Below are 21,568 nucleotides of genomic sequence, written 5' to 3'. Positions count from 1 at the left end.
GAGTTTTTTCTTGCCAGATGTAAGGCGCTACATAGAAAGATTGCGTTTGGTTAGTTAACCGAAAATTCCCTGTTCCATGCAGAGCTCTACGTAAATTTAACATTTGAATTTCGGACACAAGAGACATTTTTTTTCCACCAGGTCGGGGAGTTTTTGTAGTTTCCACTCAACAACTGGCTTGAGTCTATTATTTATTAATTCCGCGTTGTTGTTTGTCCAAAGATGGGAGATATAAGAAATCGTCGTGCCGCTTAAAAGTAGTTAGCCAAGGGAAAATGCCTTTAAACCGGCCGCGGAGGTCCCTCTGCCTGTCAACAAGACAAAGAATGTTTCTGATGATTACATTGTACTTTTTGATACCAGAGTTTTAAAGTGAAATCAGAAACATATATACATAGAGATTGGCAACTTCGCCATTTTTACGATAGGCAGATGTACCTCTGTATGTCCCTAGGGCCTTTTAGATAAACTCTTAAATAGTTAAATACAGCAGAATAACTTTGATATGTTATAAAAGTTAAGTGATTTCCAGATGGTTTGAGTACGATTTTGGAAAGAAAAAATAATATTTTAACTTATATATTAATAAAACAAAATGCACTTCCGGTTTTGAATGACTGATTTTCGAAAAACCAGGTAAAATTGCTCATTTTCATACTTTCAAAAATCATATTAAATAACATCAATTTGGAAAACCGATCACATCAAACCATGATATAATGTTTAAACTTTGTGTTGATGCAAAAATATCATGTTTAAAAGAATACACTTAAAAGTAGTTAGCCAAGGGAAAATGCCTATAAACTGGAGGTCCCACTGCCTGTCAACATAGACAAAGAAGGAGTTTCCAATCTCTATGTATATATGTTTCTGGTGAAATCAAGGATTTATAAGTGATATACGTCCTTGGTGAAATGTTAAAAATGTTTTCGAAGTCAATCAATTAAATCAATTTTATGTTTGATGTTGAAATTCATTTATACAGTCCATCTGCTAATGCATGTATAAGATCCTATACAAAATTAAACTTCGAACACATTATATTGACACCAGTTTGAGAAACGTCATTAGGTGCACTATTTCTAAAATCTCGCGAGACTTCGGACGCGAGATATAACTCTGAATGAAAATGGCGGACAGAAGACGACGAAGGCCATCTGAAGGCGAGAGTGAGGATGAAACTGAAGAATCTAGAGGGGCTAAAACAAAAGAAACACGGCGTTCAGAATGTGTAAGCTAAATAAATACCCATTTTCATCTCAAATAGCAAATTTAGTCTTTATTTATTCAGCGGTGACACAAATATTTGAGGAATCCCGGCTGTCAATCTTCTTGTTCTGCACGAGGGGCATGCACGAGGCCGGTGTTTTCTCAATAATATACATACATATCTCCTGGTTATTTTTAATAAATGTCTATTTTAAATTTCAGCAATATGTTCTGTCTCGTATTCACTTTTCATGAAATTGCATCGTTTGGTTCTTTCAACTAGCTAAGATTTTCTGTAGGTCTGTTGCTAATTTAAGCAAGTTCGGCGTCAAACAATTTACAACTGTTATCGACTTATCATTCTAGCCAAGCTGTTAGAATACATAATATTAAAATGCAAGATGTGAGATAATGGAGATTATATTAGAACGATTTCCAATTTTGTTCGTTAAAAATAAACTTGTGTCTAGTATTTCAACATTTCTGCCATTTCGTTTTTTACAGGAGAGTGAAGGAGAAGGCCCACATGATGGAGGTATGATATTAGCCCTTATATTATTCATAGCAACTATTAACATTTTATGGACAGCAGAGTTTGTTGGATCAGCTAGCTATAGGTGGCCCAGTGAGATAAAATATGGTTCCATAAATGTAATTGGAACAGAGTTGTGAGAGTTTCAGAAAAATTGTGATCCTCTTGATTTCCCAACCTATCCTCAAAAGGATGTAGGACGGTCCCCATTTTGATATCCTTTTTATCCTGAGTACAAATCCTATTAGTCCTAGAATCAATGTTTTGGTAGCCATCTTTGAAGACTGAAAGTTAATTGTAACACTTAGCTGGGATCTGGTCAAATTCAACAATTCAATTTGCTTTTAAAGTTAACTTTTGGTCTTCAAAGATGACTGCCGAAACACTGATTCTTGGACGTCTCGAACATAACTTGGGACAAAGCATCGTTAATGTGATGAGTTGGGATGTGACATGTATCAAAAAGAGTTTCAAACATTTTCCCTTAACTGTTAAGCCATATTTTACCCAAAACCAACATGTAGAATTCTCACAATTGCTGTCTCCAGATTTGTTCTACAATCCCTGGCTTTTCAAGAGCAGTAGGTAGCTGACCATAAACAGGCAATCAGTCAGAATTTTGAGCCTATGATTATGGTCAGTTTTAGCGGATTAGAATCCTATGTGGACATAACTATAGAAATATTGGTCCAGGTCATTTCTGATCTGCATCACCAAAGTTTGTCTTAAAATCTCAAGTTGATTCACACTTTTTTTTAACTAGAAAGGAATGGTATTATTTGTTTTAAAAGATTATAAATATATGGAGATTATCAAAACCAATCAACAAATTAAATAAGCTAAAAGAAGTTAATAACATGGACAGCCACTGTAGAAAATGGACTAAGAAAATGCTATGATTCCTTTCTGTATTAATTTGATGTGTTCTCGATACAGATTTTGACAGAAACTGACCAATTGTAAAACTTCGATAATAGGTGCCATAATTGTTAATAGGGATGGGTATCGCGAAAAATTTTGTATCGCGATATATCATGATACATCATAAGTGTATTATGATACGTATCATGATATTTTGGTATTATTTTTGTAGAATAAGAATTGCATGGTTTTTTCTGTCAATCACCTAAAAAGAGTATGAAATAAATGTTTTGTCAATATATCACTTTTATTCTTGTTTTTATCTAAAAAATGCGAGATAATGTCTGTGTTACTTCCGCTCGATGTTTTGCAAACACTTACTACTGGACGGGACTCAGTAGCTGGGTGATGGCGACGCAAGTGAGTCGTCAGGTTCCTTGTTCCGCCACTACATTTAACGATTGCCGTACACAATCGACATCAAGCGATGCTTTACTCGCTATTTATTTCCCCTTTACGTACTATAAGGCCAAAATGCTGCCATACAACCGCTTTTGCTTGGGATTTTTTACGAGGTTATCATTCGTGCCTATGAAGGTCGCCATTTTGAAACGTTACTAAGCACAAGATCAATCATAATCTACGTATAATAACATCCCAAAAATCCATCTTAACCTATACATTTGTCTGAAATGTTGTTAAAATATATATTTCAGTTTTAATTTTTATACAAATTCTCATTTTAAAAATATTTCCCGTCAAAAACGAAATTTTCACGGAAATATACGGAAAATCCCCGAATGATTCCGAGTGAACCGATACGACTAAATCGTACCGCGATACGTATCGTTTTCAAATTGAACCTGGATATATCGGTATACCGATAATACCGCGCACCACTAATTGTTAATATCCAATGAAGCATACCAAATCAAGTGCGTTGGTCATGATCTTACATTACCATGAAATCTGAAATTTAAGATATCAAAAGTTTTCTAATTTTCAACAAATTTGATGAAATGAGTTTTTTCCACAGTTGCCTAGCTAAAATATAATGAAGATGTTAAAAAGATTTTATTTTATTTTTGCAGATAATTCTGAATATGAAAGTGCCAATGAAGATAACGAGGACGATGATGATGTTAGTAACCTATCTAAATCTTAGGGCCTTCACCACTACAGCTACATCTAAATCTTAGGGCCTTCACCACTACAGCTACATCTAAATCTTAGGGCCTTCACCACTACAGCTACATCTAAATCTTAGGGCCTTCACCACTACAGCTACATCTAAATCTTAGGGCCTTCACCACTACAGCTACATCTAAATCTTAGGGCCTTCACCACTACAGCTACATCTAAATCTTAGGGCCTTCACCACTACAGCTACATCTAAATCTTAGGGCCTTCACCACTACAGCTACATCTAAATCTTAGGGCCTTCACCACTACAGCTACATCTAAATCTTAGGGCCTTCACCACTACAGCTACATCTAAATCTTAGGGCCTTCACCACTACAGCTACATCTAAATCTTAGGGCCTTCACCACTACAGCTACATCTAAATCTTAGGGCCTTCACCACTACAGCTACATCTAAATCTTAGGGCCTTCACCACTACAGCTACATCTAAATCTTAGGGCCTTCACCACTACAGCTACATCTAAATCTTAGGGCCTTCACCACTACAGCTACATCTAAATCTTAGGGCCTTCACCACTACAGCTACATCTAAATCTTAGGGCCTTCACCACTACAGCTACATCTAAATCTTAGGGCCTTCACCACTACAGCTACATCTAAATCTTAGGGCCTTCACCACTACAGCTACATCTAAATCTTAGGGCCTTCACCACTACAGCTACATCTAAATCTTAGGGCCTTCACCACTACAGCTACATCTAAATCTTAGGGCCTTCACCACTACAGCTACATCTAAATCTTAGGGCCTTCACCACTACAGCTACATCTAAATCTTAGGGCCTTCACCACTACAGCTACATCTAAATCTTAGGGCCTTCACCACTACAGCTACATCTAAATTCTTAGGGCCTTCACCACTACAGCTACATCTAAATCTTAGGGCCTTCACCACTACAGCTACATCTACATCTTTAGGGCCTTCACCACTACAGCTACATCTAAATCTTAGGGCCTTCACCACTACAGCTACATCTAAATCTTAGGGCCTTCACCACTACAGCTACATCTAAATCTTAGGGCCTTCACCACTACAGCTACATCTAAATCTTAGGGCCTTCACCACTACAGCTACATCTAAATCTTAGGGCCTTCACCACTACAGCTACATCTAAATCTTAGGGCCTTCACCACTACAGCTACATCTAAATCTTAGGGCCTTCACCACTACAGCTACATCTAAATCTTAGGGCCTTCACCACTACAGCTACATCTAAATCTTAGGGCCTTCACCACTACAGCTACATCTAAATCTTTAGGGCCTTCACCACTACAGCTACATCTAAATCTTAGGGCCTTCACCACTACAGCTACATCTAAATCTTAGGGCCTTCACCACTACAGCTACATCTAAATCTTAGGGCCTTCACCACTACAGCTACATCTAAATCTTAGGGCCTTCACCACTACAGCTACATCTAAATCTTAGGGCCTTCACCACTACAGCTACATCTAAATCTTAGGGCCTTCACCACTACAGCTACATCTAAATCTTAGGGCCTTCACCACTACAGCTACATCTAAATCTTAGGGCCTTCACCACTACAGCTACATCTAAATCTTAGGGCCTTCACCACTACAGCTACATCTAAATCTTAGGGCCTTCACCACTACAGCTACATCTAAATCTTAGGGCCTTCACCACTACAGCTACATCTAAATCTTAGGGCCTTCACCACTACAGCTACATCTAAATCTTAGGGCCTTCACCACTACAGCTACATCTAAATCTTAGGGCCTTCACCACTACAGCTACATCTAAATCTTAGGGCCTTCACCACTACAGCTACATCTAAATCTTAGGGCCTTCACCACTACAGCTACATCTAAATCTTAGGGCCTTCACCACTACAGCTACATCTAAATCTTAGGGCCTTCACCACTACAGCTACATCTAAATCTTAGGGCCTTCACCACTACAGCTACATCTAAATCTTAGGGCCTTCACCACTACAGCTACATCTAAATCTTAGGGCCTTCACCACTACAGCTACATCTAAATCTTAGGGCCTTCACCACTACAGCTACATCTAAATCTTAGGGCCTTCACCACTACAGCTACATCTAAATCTTAGGGCCTTCACCACACTACAGCTATACAGCTACATCTAAATCTTAGGGCCTTCACCACTACAGCTACATCTAAATCTTAGGGCCTTCACCACTACAGCTACATCTAAATCTTAGGGCCTTCACCACTACAGCTACATCTAAATCTTAGGGCCTTCACCACTACAGCTACATCTAAATCTTAGGGCCTTCACCACTACAGCTACATCTTAATCTTAGGGCCTTCACCACTACAGCTACATCTAAATCTTAGGGCCTTCACCACTACAGCTACATCTAAATCTTAGGGCCTTCACCACTACAGCTACATCTACATCTTTAGGGCCTTCACCACTACAGCTACATCTAAATCTTAGGGCCTTCACCACTACAGCTACATCTAAATCTTAGGGCCTTCACCACATACAGCTACATCTAATATCTTAGGGCCTTCACCACTACAGCTACATCTAAATCTTAGGGCCTTCACCACTACAGCTACATCTAAATCTTAGGGCCTTCACCACTACAGCTACATCTAAATCTTAGGGCCTTCACCACTACAGCTACATCTAAATCTTAGGGCCTTCACCACTACAGCTACTTGATCAAATTGTTGTTGTCTTCCTTTCTGTGCTCAGAACAAAGAAATGAAACAACACTTGAACAGAACTCTTCTTTTCAATGTGTTAGAGAATTTCTGGGATAAAATTCAAATATTCATGAACTTGCTTCTCAAAAGTAAACAGTACTTGAAAGAAAACAGTTAAACAACATACACAAATATTTCATTTCCATTCTGCTGATGTTCTTTATTTTGTCTATATAAGTCCTGTCTGTGGCAGGCATCTTTTTAAAAAAAAAAAAAAAAGTTGTTTTAGGAGACCGAGGCGAACAATGAATTAAAAAAAGTTTAAATCGAGATGCCATGACTAGAAAAAGCACATTTAGTATCATCTGATAGGCACGGTTTCATATGTCAGTATTTTTTAGAGATTTTAATTTTACATTTTCAGGACGAATATACAGATGATGATGAAGATGACGATGATGATGACGATGAGACAGCTACCTATGATGGTAGTGTGATTGTGGAGAGTTTAGGAGAAGGAGAAGAGCGACAAAGTGGAGATGGGGAGGTTGGTGTTTAATTGTCACCATTAATGTATTGATGGATCACCAGCTCTCAATCAAACATGTGACTTTGTTGTAGCTAAATGCTCCAACATTGGATTAGAACATGTGCTTTTGTGAGCTAGAGGCGTGGCTAAATACTGCCTGCCGTTTGGTCTATTTTCCAGGACTCTAGATTAAATATTTTATTGACGTTTTCGCCCGTTGTCAGTATAATGTGACCGGGTGGAGTGTACCACTATATACAAGAAGATACAACATGAATATACCACAGTCTCCCAAAACACGCAACATACCGCATACATGGGAGGCCATCCTTACATGACCTTGGCTGTTAATAGGACATTAATTAATTAATCAAGCAAATCAAAATTTCATGCCAAATTGCCCATGAGCTTATGCTATATTTCGCCTGATATTTCAACTTTTCATTTAATTCGCTAATGGGGAAGGGGAACAGCCTCTGTGTAACTTTTGAACTATTGAATCTTGTTAATAAATGCCAGTGTTGCTCTTAATATTAGTAACTGGATTTATAAAGGTACCTGGTAATAGCAAATTTTCTGAATTTTTAGAGAATATTTTCCCATAGAAATGTAATTTTTGTCACAATGATAGCAATATAATCAGATGAGCATACAAAAAAATAAAGATTTAGCAAATGAAATCCATACTCAAACAAAACAATCCAGTTAATAATCATTTTACTTCCCTGTATCTTTGAATGGAAAAGTGTACACTGCTCCAGTAATAATCAACTTAATTTTTCCTCTAAATTATTTAATTTTGTATTTTATATGCTTGCTCTATATTGACACAGCAAAAATACATTCTCATGAATTAGCCGAATTGTTGAAAGATCCAGGAGAAGCTTACTTACAGGAATGTAAGTAAAGAAAATGTGCTTATTTACAAATGTAATAAGATGACGTTAATTGAAACAGGAACAACCAAAGGAGGATGTGGATGACGATGAAGATCGGAAGAATCCAGCCTTTGTACCAAGACGGGGAGCTTTCTACGAACACGACATGAGGATTTCCATGGAGGATCCAGTCACAGAGGAGGATCAACAGAGGTAAGAATAAGGATCAACATTATATACCCTACAGGTAGGAAGTTAGCATTGTACCTGCTGTCCCTATTCCGTCTTTGCATATTACAGAGTTAGTTCCTTTGCGGGTAGGTATCGATTGTTACGTCATTATTTTGTGAGTGCAATTCGCGTCATTTTCCCCAAAACATATGACGTTGCGCTCCCAAAAACATGACGTCCCAATCAATACCTACGTGCAAGTGCAGATAACTCTGTGATATGCAAATTCGGAACTGCATGATCGTGAGTTGCGACTACATTTAGGATCTTATCTTTTCTCTTCTTTTAAACTGACTTTCTTCTTCCTTGACACCATCTCGCTTATAGCCTTCGGTTTAGGGCTTGCTCCTGTGAGGTACATGTAAGCTCTGGGTTCTGTCTGTAAAGCATGCATGCATGTACAGACTGTCAAATTTATGAGTGCAATAACACAAACTGTGCGTGATTCATGCACGTTTCTGCATGATCAGGAACACTGACAATAGTCTATAAAAGTGGTAGTTTCTGCTCCTGCTTGGCGCTTGGGAAATTGGACAACTGGTTCACATGTAAGTATAATGTGACCGGGTGGGGTGTCACTGTGTTGCTTGATGTCACCCAGCTGATGGAGCATGCTTCTCTGGCTCAGATGGTTCATACCTGAGACCCAAGTTCGATTCCTGGTCAGGGCACTTCATAGGATGCATGTGTATTTGTCAAGTGTGATGAGGTATTCTCTAACTTGTTCCTGGTTCCTATATTAACAGGCCTAAGAAGAAGCTGTGGAAAGACGATGGGAGGTGGTACCATGACCGATTCCGTGAAGACCAGCAAGGTCCTAAATCACAGGACGAGCTCATTACAATGTATGGCTATGACATCCGTCAGTATGATAAACCACCAGACGCACCAAAAATGAATAATCGGCCAAGGTTTGTTAACTTCAAAATATGTTAAGTTTTAGATAAGGTTAGATAAGTATATATAGTCAAGCCTTGTTAACTTGTTAGCAGGATTATCATAAACCTTTGATAAATCAGGGTACCATTTGATTTGAGGTTACTTGTGAACTTATAATTAGTTACTTTAGCGGATATGATATTTCGGTGGGACAACACTATAATTGTGAAATTTAAAAAAAAAAATGGGTCACTCATATATACCCTGAAATTCAGACCATGAAAATTCAAAACAGCTAAAAATTTAATTATTTGTATTTATTTAAAATCACAAAAAAATTGACATGTGTAGATATCAAGCTTTACAGTCAACAAAACAGTTCAGTATGTACCTTAAAACTAGATTTATAGTTTTCAAGCGAAAGCCAGCTGATGTATTTAACTAGATTAAGTTGATTACAAGTGAAAGCTATCTGTCAATACAATGGATTAGGTGAAAATACTATCATGATAAAATAGTTTCTATCTCAATGTATGCAAATAAGTTTCAAATCAAGTCGTATTGAAATATTATATTCATTTTAAGCAGATAATTTCAGTGTAAGCGTCTGAATTAAACCTGTTAACTTATTCAATTTTGTTCTTTTGAAATCATGATAAATTTTGAAAGTACGTGACTGTACAGTAAAACATGTTTATAACGAACAAGCTTACATCAAATTCTTGATTACAACGTAATAATTTCTGTTCCGTCAAGTTTCCTACATGTAAAAAGATGTCTGTAATGTTTCTAACAAAGTGATTCTGTTGGTCCCATGAAGTTTGTTTTAACCATGTTTTACTGTAATACCTATAAGCCTAAGACCTATTGGTTAATAAAAGATTGATCGAATAAAAGATGGATAAAATAAAAGTTTTATGGATATACATGATTTGTCATCAGAATTCCTACAAATAAAAATGAAAATAAAAAAAAACATTTAAAATGTATTTTTTGAAAATTATTTTAGGGGTAGAAGATCAGATCAGAAATCAAGGCTACAAGATTTTGTCACTGACCGTCCAGTACCTCGACGTTCCCCTCCTAGTGACTATGTTCAGAATAAGAACAGTTACAACAATCAAGAGAGAGATTCAAGAAACAATCGATACAACAATAACAGAGGTCGAGGCAATGACAACAACAATCGCTCATACCAGCGGTCAACTTCAGCCGAAATGGAGGAGGAGCGATTCACTGGGGGAAAAGAGAGAAACTACTCACGGGGTCAGGATAGAGCTTCAGATCGCAGCTACGCAAATCAGGATAGGGTCTCAAGCAGAAATTACTCAAATCAAGAAAGGGGAATGGATAAAAATTACTCAAATCAAGAAAGGGGATCAGATAGAAATTACTCAAATCAAGAAAGGGGATCGGATAGAAATTACTCAAATCAAGAAAGGGGATCGGATAGAAATTACTCAAATCAAGAAAGGGGATCAGATAGAAATTACTCAAATCAAGAAAGGGGTTATGGAAATCAGGATAGGGGTATTGATCGTGATTTTTCCGGAGGTCAAGATCGTAATTACTCAAGAGGTCAAGATCGTGGTTTTTCTGGAAATGAGAGGGGAAACCGATACAGAAATAGTCCAACTGATAGAATGGATGCGAGATATGACCAAAACCAAACCAGATCCCGAGACTCGGACTACAGTCAGGGCGGACAAAGAGAGATGCGCAGGTATGAAAGACGTGAACGAGGCGGTGCATCATCGAGAGCAGGGTTACGTGGGAGGAGTAGACGTGGACGAGGGGGCGACTTTGATCAAGACGACCGAGGATCACGATCTTATTCGGATATGAGGGACAATGTTTCTTCAAATCGTGGCAATAAATTTCCTCCTAGATTCCAGAAACATACATCACGAGACTATAATGATCTGCTCGATGAGTATGGTTATCATGAAGGTGAAATTTTCCGAACAACCATCACAACAGAACCGGCATCAAAAACTGTTGATACAACTATTAAAGATCCGAATCCTATGGATCCAGGATCTCTGCGCAATCGTCAGGACTTAACTGAAAAGGACACTGTTCAAAATGTAAACATAGTCATATCAAATGCTGGAGAGCGTAAATCGTACTCCAAAGACAGGAGAGCTCGGGATCGTGCCGTGGGGAAGACGAGAGTTCAAGACGACACTGTCAATGCTGTGACCCAGGGATCAATGGCTGTTAATCTACAATCTGAACAGGGTATAGAAGGTGAGGACGAAGGTGAGTATATATAATCTTACTTAATAGTATAAAGGACATAACATGGATGGCTATATACCATATTAAAAATAATAAGCACCCTGGCACTTCAAAAATTAGGAAAAAATATATTGGGGCGCTTAAAAGTTGCTTCTCCGAATTGCAAGAAATTATTTCACAAAGTAAGCCATGATTAACAAAATTGATTAACAAAAGAAATCTGTAATCTAAAAGCTCCAAGTTAGGGAGGAAAGCCAATATCTTTTATCTTGTCATCAAATTTAACATTGATACACTTTCCTATAACATCTTTGATCTGATAACTTTTCCAAACATTTACTTCAGGTGAAAGTACATCTCCAAAGTCCTTTGAGCAGAAACAAAATTACAACAAGGTGCCAAAACAGGTTTCTAGCAAACAGGCAGACTCAGGAGGTCAACAGGGTCGCTCTAAAAGATACTCCTCTCAGAGACAACGGGCCGGGCAGGAGGCAGGTTTCACAGAACCGGTCCCACCGCAGACATCGTTCGCAGAGAGTAAGGTGCCTGTGAGTAAGACTGGAGCTCCTGTTCAGAGTCAGAATGCCAAGTTCTACAAACCCCCATCACCAGGTATAGTATTAGTAAAACTCTTCAGCTGCTAGCAACTGCCAAAATGTACGACGCATGAGCTAGACTGCTCAATAAATTTCCTAATTGGATCTCAAGCTTTGAATTAAGAATGTTGAACAAATGTTTTGATTCTTTAATAAATTGATTAACAAAAAAAGTCAAAATGTAAATTTGATATAATTATTTAGAAGATACAGTACAATAGACTTTTAATGACATCAGATTTGGGTTTTTTTAAAGTAATTATTTTCAATGATGTCTTGTGTAATCTTTATATAAAATATACAGTTTATTTATCCAACAAGTGTTTGTTATTATTAAACTTTAGCTGAAGCATTATTTATAAGCAACAGTCAGATTCCATATTATGTTGCTATATAATTTTTGGACAATAATTTTACTTTTTACTTTGAATTAGATTGCATCAATTTTATATTTGTTTAGGTTTTGTGAAACAGGAGGGTCCCGGCGGACCTGGAGCACCTCCATTCCAACCAGCTATGATACGGGCCCCAATGGCTTTTCCCATACCAGGTTAGACTCAGAATGGCTTTTGCCTAAACCATAATATAGTTTTTCATATCTCAGTTTAACATCTCCTCTAGTTTCAATTAATTTTGATGAAAACGTTTGCGGGGGATATTGATTTGGGCTCTGTCCGTGCGTCCGTCCGTCCGTCCGTCCGTCCGTCCGTCCGAGTATCGTTTCCGGGCTATAACTCCTAAACCGTTCAACTTGGCTACACGAAACTTTCTGTACATGTTAGGCTAGTGCTCTAGTTGTGCCTTTTGCTAATGGGAACCTTTCATTTTCGATACTTTTTCTGTTACCATGGAAACTTATTCAAAAATACCATATTATTAAAGTTTCCTTTCTATTCCGGGCTATAACTCGAAAACCGTTCAACTTGGCTACACGAAACTTTCTGTACATGTTAGGCTAGTGCTCTAGTTGTGCCTTTTTCTAATGGGAACCTTCCATTTTCAATACTTTTTCTGTTACCATGGAAACTTATTAAAAAATACCATATTATTAAAGTTTCCTTTCTATTCCGGGCTATAACTCGAAAACCGTTCAACTTGGCTACACGAAACATTCTGTACATGTTAGGCTAGTGCTCTAGTTGTGCCTTTTGCTAATGGGAACCTTTCATTTTCGATACTTTTTCTGTTACCATGGAAACTTATTCAAAAATACCATATTATTAAAGTTTCCTTTCTATTCCGGGCTATAACTCAAAAACCGTTCAATTTGGCTACACGAAACTTTCTGTACATGTTAGGCTAGTGCTCTAGTTGTGCCTTTTTCTAATGGGAACCTTCCATTTTCAATACTTTTTCTGTTACCATGGAAATTTATTAAAAAATACAACTGGGCGCGGGGGATAATGCCAAGCTTTGCGGCTCCTTGTTTGCATTATTAATTTTGATGAAAACATTTACAATAGTATCAGAAATCATTAAATAGAGTTTGTCCAAATGTTAATGAAATAAAGTTACACTATCTGTGTTACTACTACATGTACATGGTTGGCACAGGTCTTGAAAAGTCCTTGAATTTATGTTTTGGCCTTGAAAGTGCTTACATAAAGAGTTTGGCCTTGAAAAGTCCTTGAAATTCACCAAACGGCCTTGAAAAGTCCTTGAAAAATACATTTGTCCTAAAATGACATTTTGATTCCTCGCTCAAAATTCATATTGTAGCATAAAATTAACATGAAATTGGATCAAATTTATTGTGAGCGAAAGACTTGAAATCCATATTTTTAATTCTGGACTCAGGACTGTGATCTTGTTTGATTTAGACACATCCCTGAACATATTTATAAACTACTTCTTAATTCATAACCATCATCAATTCAGTGTTCCAGAAGTTGTAGCCAACAGAACATTTGATTGTTGTATTGATTTAATCTAAATTTGGGGCCTTGATAATAACAAGAAAAGGCCTTGAAAAGTCATTAAGAATTCCTTGAATTTGATTTTTCAAATTTCTGTATGAACCATGTTTTAAAGCTTTATCAAGGAGAACTAAAGACACTGTGTTTATATATCAGCATCATAAAGTAAGGGAGAGGAGGAATATATTGTTAACTATGGAAAGGGCATTTATACATTGAAATAACTTTTGGCTTTTAGTTGACAATAAACTTGTTTAAACTAAATTTAATTTTAAACCATTACCATCAATTTCCTGTGCTCTGTTGTCCAGTCAAGTTATATAGAAACCAATCTGATTAAAATCAGGCTTGTAATTCCGCTCCACTACAATACTCTAAGAATAACGCTCCAACAATCTAACAAATGTCTGTTCGGGGTCACCTCAGCATGACCCCTACGATAAGCTAATCATCATCACATATAAAATCTTTGGTGTGGTTGTTCTCTAGAAAGTATAAATGGATAATAGAACATCCAGAGATGATCCGATTTTAGACCGAAAGTCACGCTGAGCTGACCTTGAACAGAGATTTGGAAGATTTTGTATTCGAGTGTATCAGAGTAACATAATGGAGCAGAATTACAAGACTAAATTTGTATAGCAGCAAGGAAAGTTATGTCTTAGTTTGTAGTTGCAAACATTGCTTTTGTTATTGAAAAAACCCCAAACATATTCATTTAATTGTTTGTTTACAGCCTCAACTGGAGGAATTCCTGCCCAGCCACCTCAAGTGTTCGTTCCACCGCGGACTTCTGGTCCCCCGGTCACCATGACGACAGCCTTGCCAATGCAGCCTCCACAGTTTATCAACACCGGAATGATGTATGGAGCACCACCTGCTCCGTTTCCCGTCGCTCCTGGACTCGTTTCAATGCAAGGAAATGTTCCTTTACAAGGAAACGTTCCGATACGAGGAAATGTCCCGATACAGGGAAATGTCCCAATACAGGGAAATGTCCCCATACAGGGAAATGTTCCCATGCAAGGGTTTCCCTCTCCTCCAGCTGTATCTACATCTCAGCCACCCCCTCCTCCTCCACCTTCTCAACAAGTTCAGGTAAGTAGCACCACAGATATAACATACACCAGGGTTTGCACCATCCCCATATACTTTTTAAGCACAGAAAATGAAAAGGACCTCACCCAAAAATTCATTCCAATCACATAAGGAGGCTCCATTTTGTCGGAGAAGGACCCCATTTGTTGACCACTTGCCACTAACCAGGATGTTTAGGATTTCCAGAAAAACAAAAAAAATTAATTAGATGTCATACTGTAAACACAATTTCTTTCAGGGCTCCCAATTTTTTTTTCTTATCAAAAAGAAGTTGATATTTATCATATTAAAATTAAGTACCAATAAATGGTTGAGATATTTATAAATGTTCAGTGATGAACTTTTTCAATTTTCTTTTTTTTGATTTTGAAGAATTTTGAATTTCAAAGTAAATTGCATAATGGTTAATTTACAATACTGGTAAATACTTTGTGTATTAGGATAATTCAGACTTATTTTACATCCACACAGGTTTTAATGCTTTCTGAAATAAAATATGTTGTGACCAAATATCATATATCATTCTACAGTAGCAAGTGAATGTTTGTTGTTTATTTGCAGTCACAACAAGGAGAAGTGTACCGCGGAGGAACTACGTACTATCCCCCTGAACTACAACAATACAAGACTCCACCTCCTGGTACGACGTATTACCCTCCCGAACTCCAGTTCAAGAGTCCACACCGTTCACCTGTTCGCCGAGCCAAAGCTGCTATACCTATTGTAGACCCACAGGTATTTAAATCTCTAAAAATTAAATACAGAAAGCACAGGACTACACAATTTGCCATCATCCTTGATATACCAGGGGTTACTTTCACTGTTGTTATGCCCACCCTTGGACTATGTCAGTAAAACTGACGGTAGTTCAAGGAGATAAAAAAGACAAATCACAGGCCTGCAGAGACTGATTTTGAAGATTATCAGGGAGCGACGTTCAACTTCAAAACCACACAGTCAAACACAGTGTATCGTTATATGATTCTTTTGATGTTTCACTTTTCAGTTTTGCTATGAAATATTACAGGGGTGAATTTAACAACAGTGATGGTACTCCCTAAGATATTGAAGATGGTGTACCATCAACATTGCTTGTAATGGTATATTTTTGTTCTGATTGAATTTTGTCTTTCTTGTCTGTCTTTACTCTTGTTTATATACAGTTTTCAGTATTAAATATAAATATTATATTATGAATGTTTATTGACTTAAGGCATTATTTAGGGACAGTTTTGAAAATAAATAACATTGCTTCATACTGTCAGCAGTAATTGTAAAACTCCTTGTTTTTTGTTTAATGATTTGTCAAAAATATGGTAGCAAGTATGAAGAAAAAAGATAATATCGATAATTTTGATTCTTTCTCCAGGCTGTGAAGAAGACAGATTCTCAAACTGAATTTGAGGGTGCGCATGATTTAGAGAAATCACCAGGTAGTCCAAGCACGCCCGAGTTCTCGGACGCGCGGTCTGAGGAGTATATAGAGGACGATGAAGAGGATTACATGGATGAGGATCCTTTAGGAGGCATTGATAGGACAAATCATCAAGAACAATCGGCAGAAACTACAGACACCACAACACATTCAGTTGATGAACAAATAGGGAGTGAAAGACTTGTGCAAAATCAAACAGAGGACATTGTGAATGAAAACAATGTAATAGGTTCTATAGAAAATCCTAGTTCTCTGGAGCCAACAGTGGAGGAATGTCTAAATACGGAAGGAGCAGATAGCCACAGTGTTAAAAACGAAAATCAAGAGACGCAAAATGTTGTAATTGAAAGTACAGAGGAAGATATTTCATCAAAAAATGTGAAAGTTGAACCGGACACAAGTGATTTAGATAATAGTGAAACCCAGGTTGTAGCATCAGAATCTTCGAGTGTAAAGGTAGAGGAAATTAAACAAGAAATTGCAGATAGTTCAGAGGTGGAACAGAAAACAGTAAAATCAGAGGACGAAGGAGTGACCTCCCCTGATTCCAGTGAACAGGACGCAACTGGAAAAGATGCTAATTAGGGCTTGGCAATGTAGATATTGTATCGTTCTTTATGGTTTTTTTGCCCATGGGCATGTGCAGTTCATCATTAAATGTGTGGTAAAACCATAAATTTCATTTGATTTTTAAATTACAAGATGAAAAACAAATCAAAACAGTTCCATTTTCTACAAAATTTGAAAAAAGTATATAATCCAAAGATTTTGTGATTATTTTTTTTTTTCAAACTTTTATTACCAGTATTTTGTCCCTTTTTGCAGTCTGATTGTGCTTTGTACATATTGATTCAAACCTTTGGCATGAAGTGGCTAGCAAAATTGTTTGCCTTTATTTGATCACCTAGTGATGTTGTCAATTTTCAAATTACTTTAAATTTATTGATTAACCAAAGAAAATGATTTCTGTTATTCCACTGATTAATGTTTGGAAGCTTTGATAAAAATGTTCAGAAAATGCATAAGTTTTCTCAATTTGGGAGCAAAACAATTAATTAGAAAATATAAACAGGTTGGAAAGAGTTATAAAATAAATGCTACCTAGCAAGTTTATCAGTTATTTGACAAAATATTGTTTTACACTTGGAGACATGGAAGCGATGATAATTGAATTTTCTTCCATCTTATCTTGGTATGTTCATGTCTGTTGAAGTATATGTGAGTGAAAGTCATTGTTTATTGAGGAGATAATGTTTATAAGTAAGTACTTTCTGATTTTTGTTGCTGCAAATGTTACAGAATTAAAAGCATGCAAAGATATATCCCTACGGAATACAATGGGGAACAAAGATACCAAATGGGTAATAGACTAGTATTTGTATACATGTATTGATGTCTGGAATAAGGTGTACAAGATGTATATGTTTAGACCCAGCTTGTAAACTTGCCTGCATGTATTTTTATTCTGATGAATTTCCTTGTATACACAAAAATAAACGACATGTGAAACATTCTGTCAATTATTTTGAAGAGTTACTTCCCTTGAGTTTGACCTTGTTTCCTGCTGGTTGAACATGAGAAGACTTCAGATGCTAGCCGTAAACCAATTTTTATTTTTTAAATGAAACATATGCATTGTTTGAAACAGTACTAGATTTGTTGTAACTTACTATAACTGTACAATGATCAATATTTCCTAGAATAATACCAAAACAACTAAATATTTCATTATTGGTTATTATTGAATATATTACTTCAGGTTTTTAGATGCATGATAGTATTCAGATTAACTTTTTGACAAATGAATTGGCAGCATATTTGTTTTAATTACATTAAAATGAGTTTGAAATGTGTTAAAATAAAAGATCATGAATGGCTCAAATACTTAACATCATCAAAATTTTAATGTTGCAAAGTATTTTTAAAATACTGTTAATTTAACCGACTATCTTTCGCCTGCGATTAATTTTACGCCAATTTCGCAATCTAGGTTAATTCTCAAAAATTTATATCATTGCTAAAGGGTATCTTTTATAACTCATGCACAATTTAATTCAAAGTATAACAAAAAATTTTAGATTGCGAAACTTATCTCTGTGAAAAAAGTTTTGAAACAGAAATCGCCAAATTGAAAGAAAGTTAGTTTAGAGTACCTTATGTATATAATTCAACGTATAATGCTGAAAAAGCAAGCATACTTGTTAAAGATAAAATGTGATTGTGAGATATCTATAGATATGATCCTCGAGTCTGAATTTTATTTGAAGGTGATGTGTGAATAATTGGAGTAAATACATCTGGATGTTTACTGACAAATCATGATACGTAATTTTAAATATACAGTATAGCCGTGGTTTTTTTGCAGGCCAATTTTTTAGCAATTTGATTTAAAACGAGGAAATTGAATTTTAGCTATTGTAAATTTCCGCAATCTGGTTTTATGGGTATACATGAAATAACCATTTCTTAGATCATAGTTATGCCATTTGAAAATCACAAAAATGATATGCCAGCTAAGATAATATTATGACCTGCAAAAATAATATTCCGGCTACAATAACCGGCTATAGGGTAGTACATGTACATATTGAAAAGAAAAATCATGTAATGATGTGAGTTTTTTGTACAGATTTTGAATTTATTGAATTTTTTCTTTGGCAGAAGAAAATATGACATATCATATATATATATTGGTGATGATGGTTTCATTTTCCAAATCCTGTGTACTGCGTCATGGTATATATCATTGATGTCTCACTCTGACGGCTTTTGTTTGATCTTTTTATCATTTTTGTAATGATGTTAAAGATAACCAAGAAAAAAAAATCAATGATTCAAAATCGTATTCATGCAGCTGTAAGATAAATTTGGTGTTCACATATTTCCGTGCTATATGCTCTTCCATATAAAAGCCACACAGTCAACCACAGTGTATCATTATACGGCTCTTTTGATGTGCATCAAAGGACTAAATTACCTGTACTGTTTTGTTCTGTTGCCTCCAGTTTTACTATCAGAGAGTCCAGGGGTGTAGAGATTGAAAGTGACCGGAACCACTGGAGTATCGAGGATGCCCGCAAGGGCAAACAACTCTGAATAACATTCATGAAGAATAGACACGTGCACACTATATGTAGGTGCTGTTTTCAGATGAATATATTATATTAAATATAAAAATACACAATGTGGAGGTGTAATCATATGCATAATTCTACATCCATCAATTAGAAATGAAACATTACAATTAGTACATTATGTATTTATTTCTCACTTTTCAATGACATTTTCATGTTACAGAATAACATTCTTTTAAGGCGAATACTTGAATGGAGTTATATATATTATATTTTGTATATTGATCATTTCCATACTTACACCCATACTTAACTATTGTTCAGAGGAAGATTATCTAATTCATACATTTCTGCATTAAAATGTAAATAAATATACTGAGGTTATAAAGTGTCCTTGGTGATAATTGATAAAACATCATTCTTAGTTTTAACGGGTTTTTTTTAAATCCAACAGTTGCCATGGAAATTTTGATTGACTTTGAACAAGTATGTTTTCTCTCAGTTGTCTGGCAACAAAAATAAAGTTCTGAGGAATTTGAAGTTATGGATTGATTTAGTGAAAAATTAGAGCCAAACCATTTTATCAAACTTAAATGATTTACTTGAAGTCTCCTCTGTCATCATCTCGTATATACTAAGGTTAAAGTTTTGTGGGAAAGGGGACACCATATGTCTAATATAAATAGCTATTTTGTTCACTTATTTACCAAATATAACATATCTAGCTGATCAAATGATATCAATGATAACGAATATTTCATATATATGGATATTCTTACCTTGAAGTCATAGGTACAATGGGGCTGGTGATGTGAATTAAGGCAATATGTACAGGTATATGTTAACATAATTTCAACATTTAGTTTTCTCAAAAATATGAATGAATTACGAGTAGTTGTCTTCATAATATATCAATTTCACTATTCCAATGGTGTTGCAGTATATTTTCTCAATGTTAATGAAATATATTTTATTATTAATAATTGTTTTGTACCGATAACTTCTTGTAAAATATTTTCAGAAGGGGAAGTAACTCTAATCATTAAGTTGTAACATTATTGCAGTACATCGTTTTGGTCATCGGTATCTCGTTCTTTCAGACTATTGAATCAATATTTACATGAAAAATACAGAGCAAAGGGAAAATAGCACTTTCACAACATTATATTTGTAATGTATAGACATCTTGTAAAAGGGAAATAACTCTTACAGAGTAAGATGGTGTAGCATACTCCTTTAAGTTTGATGTTGATGAAGCTGTAAAAAATTCTGTGTTGGGTAAGTTTGTATGTTAGCCTTAATGTTTTTTTCTGCTTTACACATAATTTATCTCTGCAGGTCGCATATTTCAAGCTCCTCTGTTCAAATGAACAATAAAAAATTTGGTTGATATACCATGCCAAGATGTGTCCAACTTTCAATGCTGTACCGAGTTATAATTGCATATAAAATGGATGATAAAAGATATCATAGATAGTTAAAAAGTGTTGTTGTTTTTAAAAGTTGTCATTGATGAGAGGTCTTAATAGTCAGTAATATTCCACAATATTAACTTGTGTGACTCGAATATTAATAAAAGAATTTATGGTAAAAAAAACAAAATTATAATAATTATAAGGGGCCGCGGTGGCTGAGTGGTTATATATTCCAACATGTTATCACAAACCCTCCACATCTGGACGCAGGTTCAAATCCCACATGGGGCAGTTGCTAGATTCAGGTTGGCAATTTTTTTCCGGGTACTCCTGTTTTTCCTCTACCAACAAACCTGGCACATCTTTACATGTCCCTGGCTGTTAATAGGATGTATAACTAAAACAAACCAAATCCAAAAAATAAAGGAAACAATTATGAAAAATATTTTGGGAATTCTTTCTTGTTATTCAAATGACAGAAGCTACAGTATTGTACACCCTTAACACTCTGGTTACTGTCGTAATATCCATCTCTGGAATACATGTCATAATTGAAGGCGCTGTGTGAGAAAACAGATGAGGAGGTACATGTAGTTTTGTCCTTTAATGTACATCAACAGAATCAAATGATGGTACCTTATGGTTGACTGTGTTATCTTTAAAGGAAATCTCTGCAAGCAGGTAATTTGTCTTGTAAACTGCCTTCAGTTTTCCTATGATGTGTTCCATGGGTTGATGTTATAACAGTGATAGTAACCCCTGGTGTACTGAGGATGGGTATTGTATATCAGTGTTGTTTATAATCAAACTAATCGCAACTCTGAGCGGGTTA

The 21,568-nt window shown here is 36.0% G+C and overlaps 1 protein-coding gene across 1 annotated transcript; it reads left to right on the top strand.

The window, feature by feature from the left end:
• Positions 1–1,084: 1,084 nt before the first annotated feature.
• Positions 1,085–20,797, top strand: LOC138311131 (protein CASC3-like). Its single transcript, XM_069252591.1, has 12 exons — positions 1,085–1,231; positions 1,714–1,744; positions 3,694–3,743; positions 6,869–6,991; positions 7,931–8,064; positions 8,829–8,993; positions 9,971–11,223; positions 11,548–11,814; positions 12,259–12,348; positions 14,451–14,812; positions 15,374–15,547; positions 16,182–20,797. The coding sequence occupies exons 1-12, from the start codon at positions 1,124–1,126 to the stop codon at positions 16,830–16,832; spliced, it is 3,408 nt and encodes a 1,135-aa protein (XP_069108692.1). The 5' UTR covers positions 1,085–1,123; the 3' UTR covers positions 16,833–20,797.
• Positions 20,798–21,568: the final 771 nt, after the last annotated feature.

This window comes from Argopecten irradians, chromosome 16 (genome assembly GCF_041381155.1).
Source record: "Argopecten irradians isolate NY chromosome 16, Ai_NY, whole genome shotgun sequence".
In the NCBI taxonomy this organism is placed as follows: domain Eukaryota; kingdom Metazoa; phylum Mollusca; class Bivalvia; order Pectinida; family Pectinidae; genus Argopecten; species Argopecten irradians.
The sequence above is the reverse complement of the archived record's forward strand: the minus strand, read 5'-3'. Positions and strand labels throughout refer to the sequence as shown.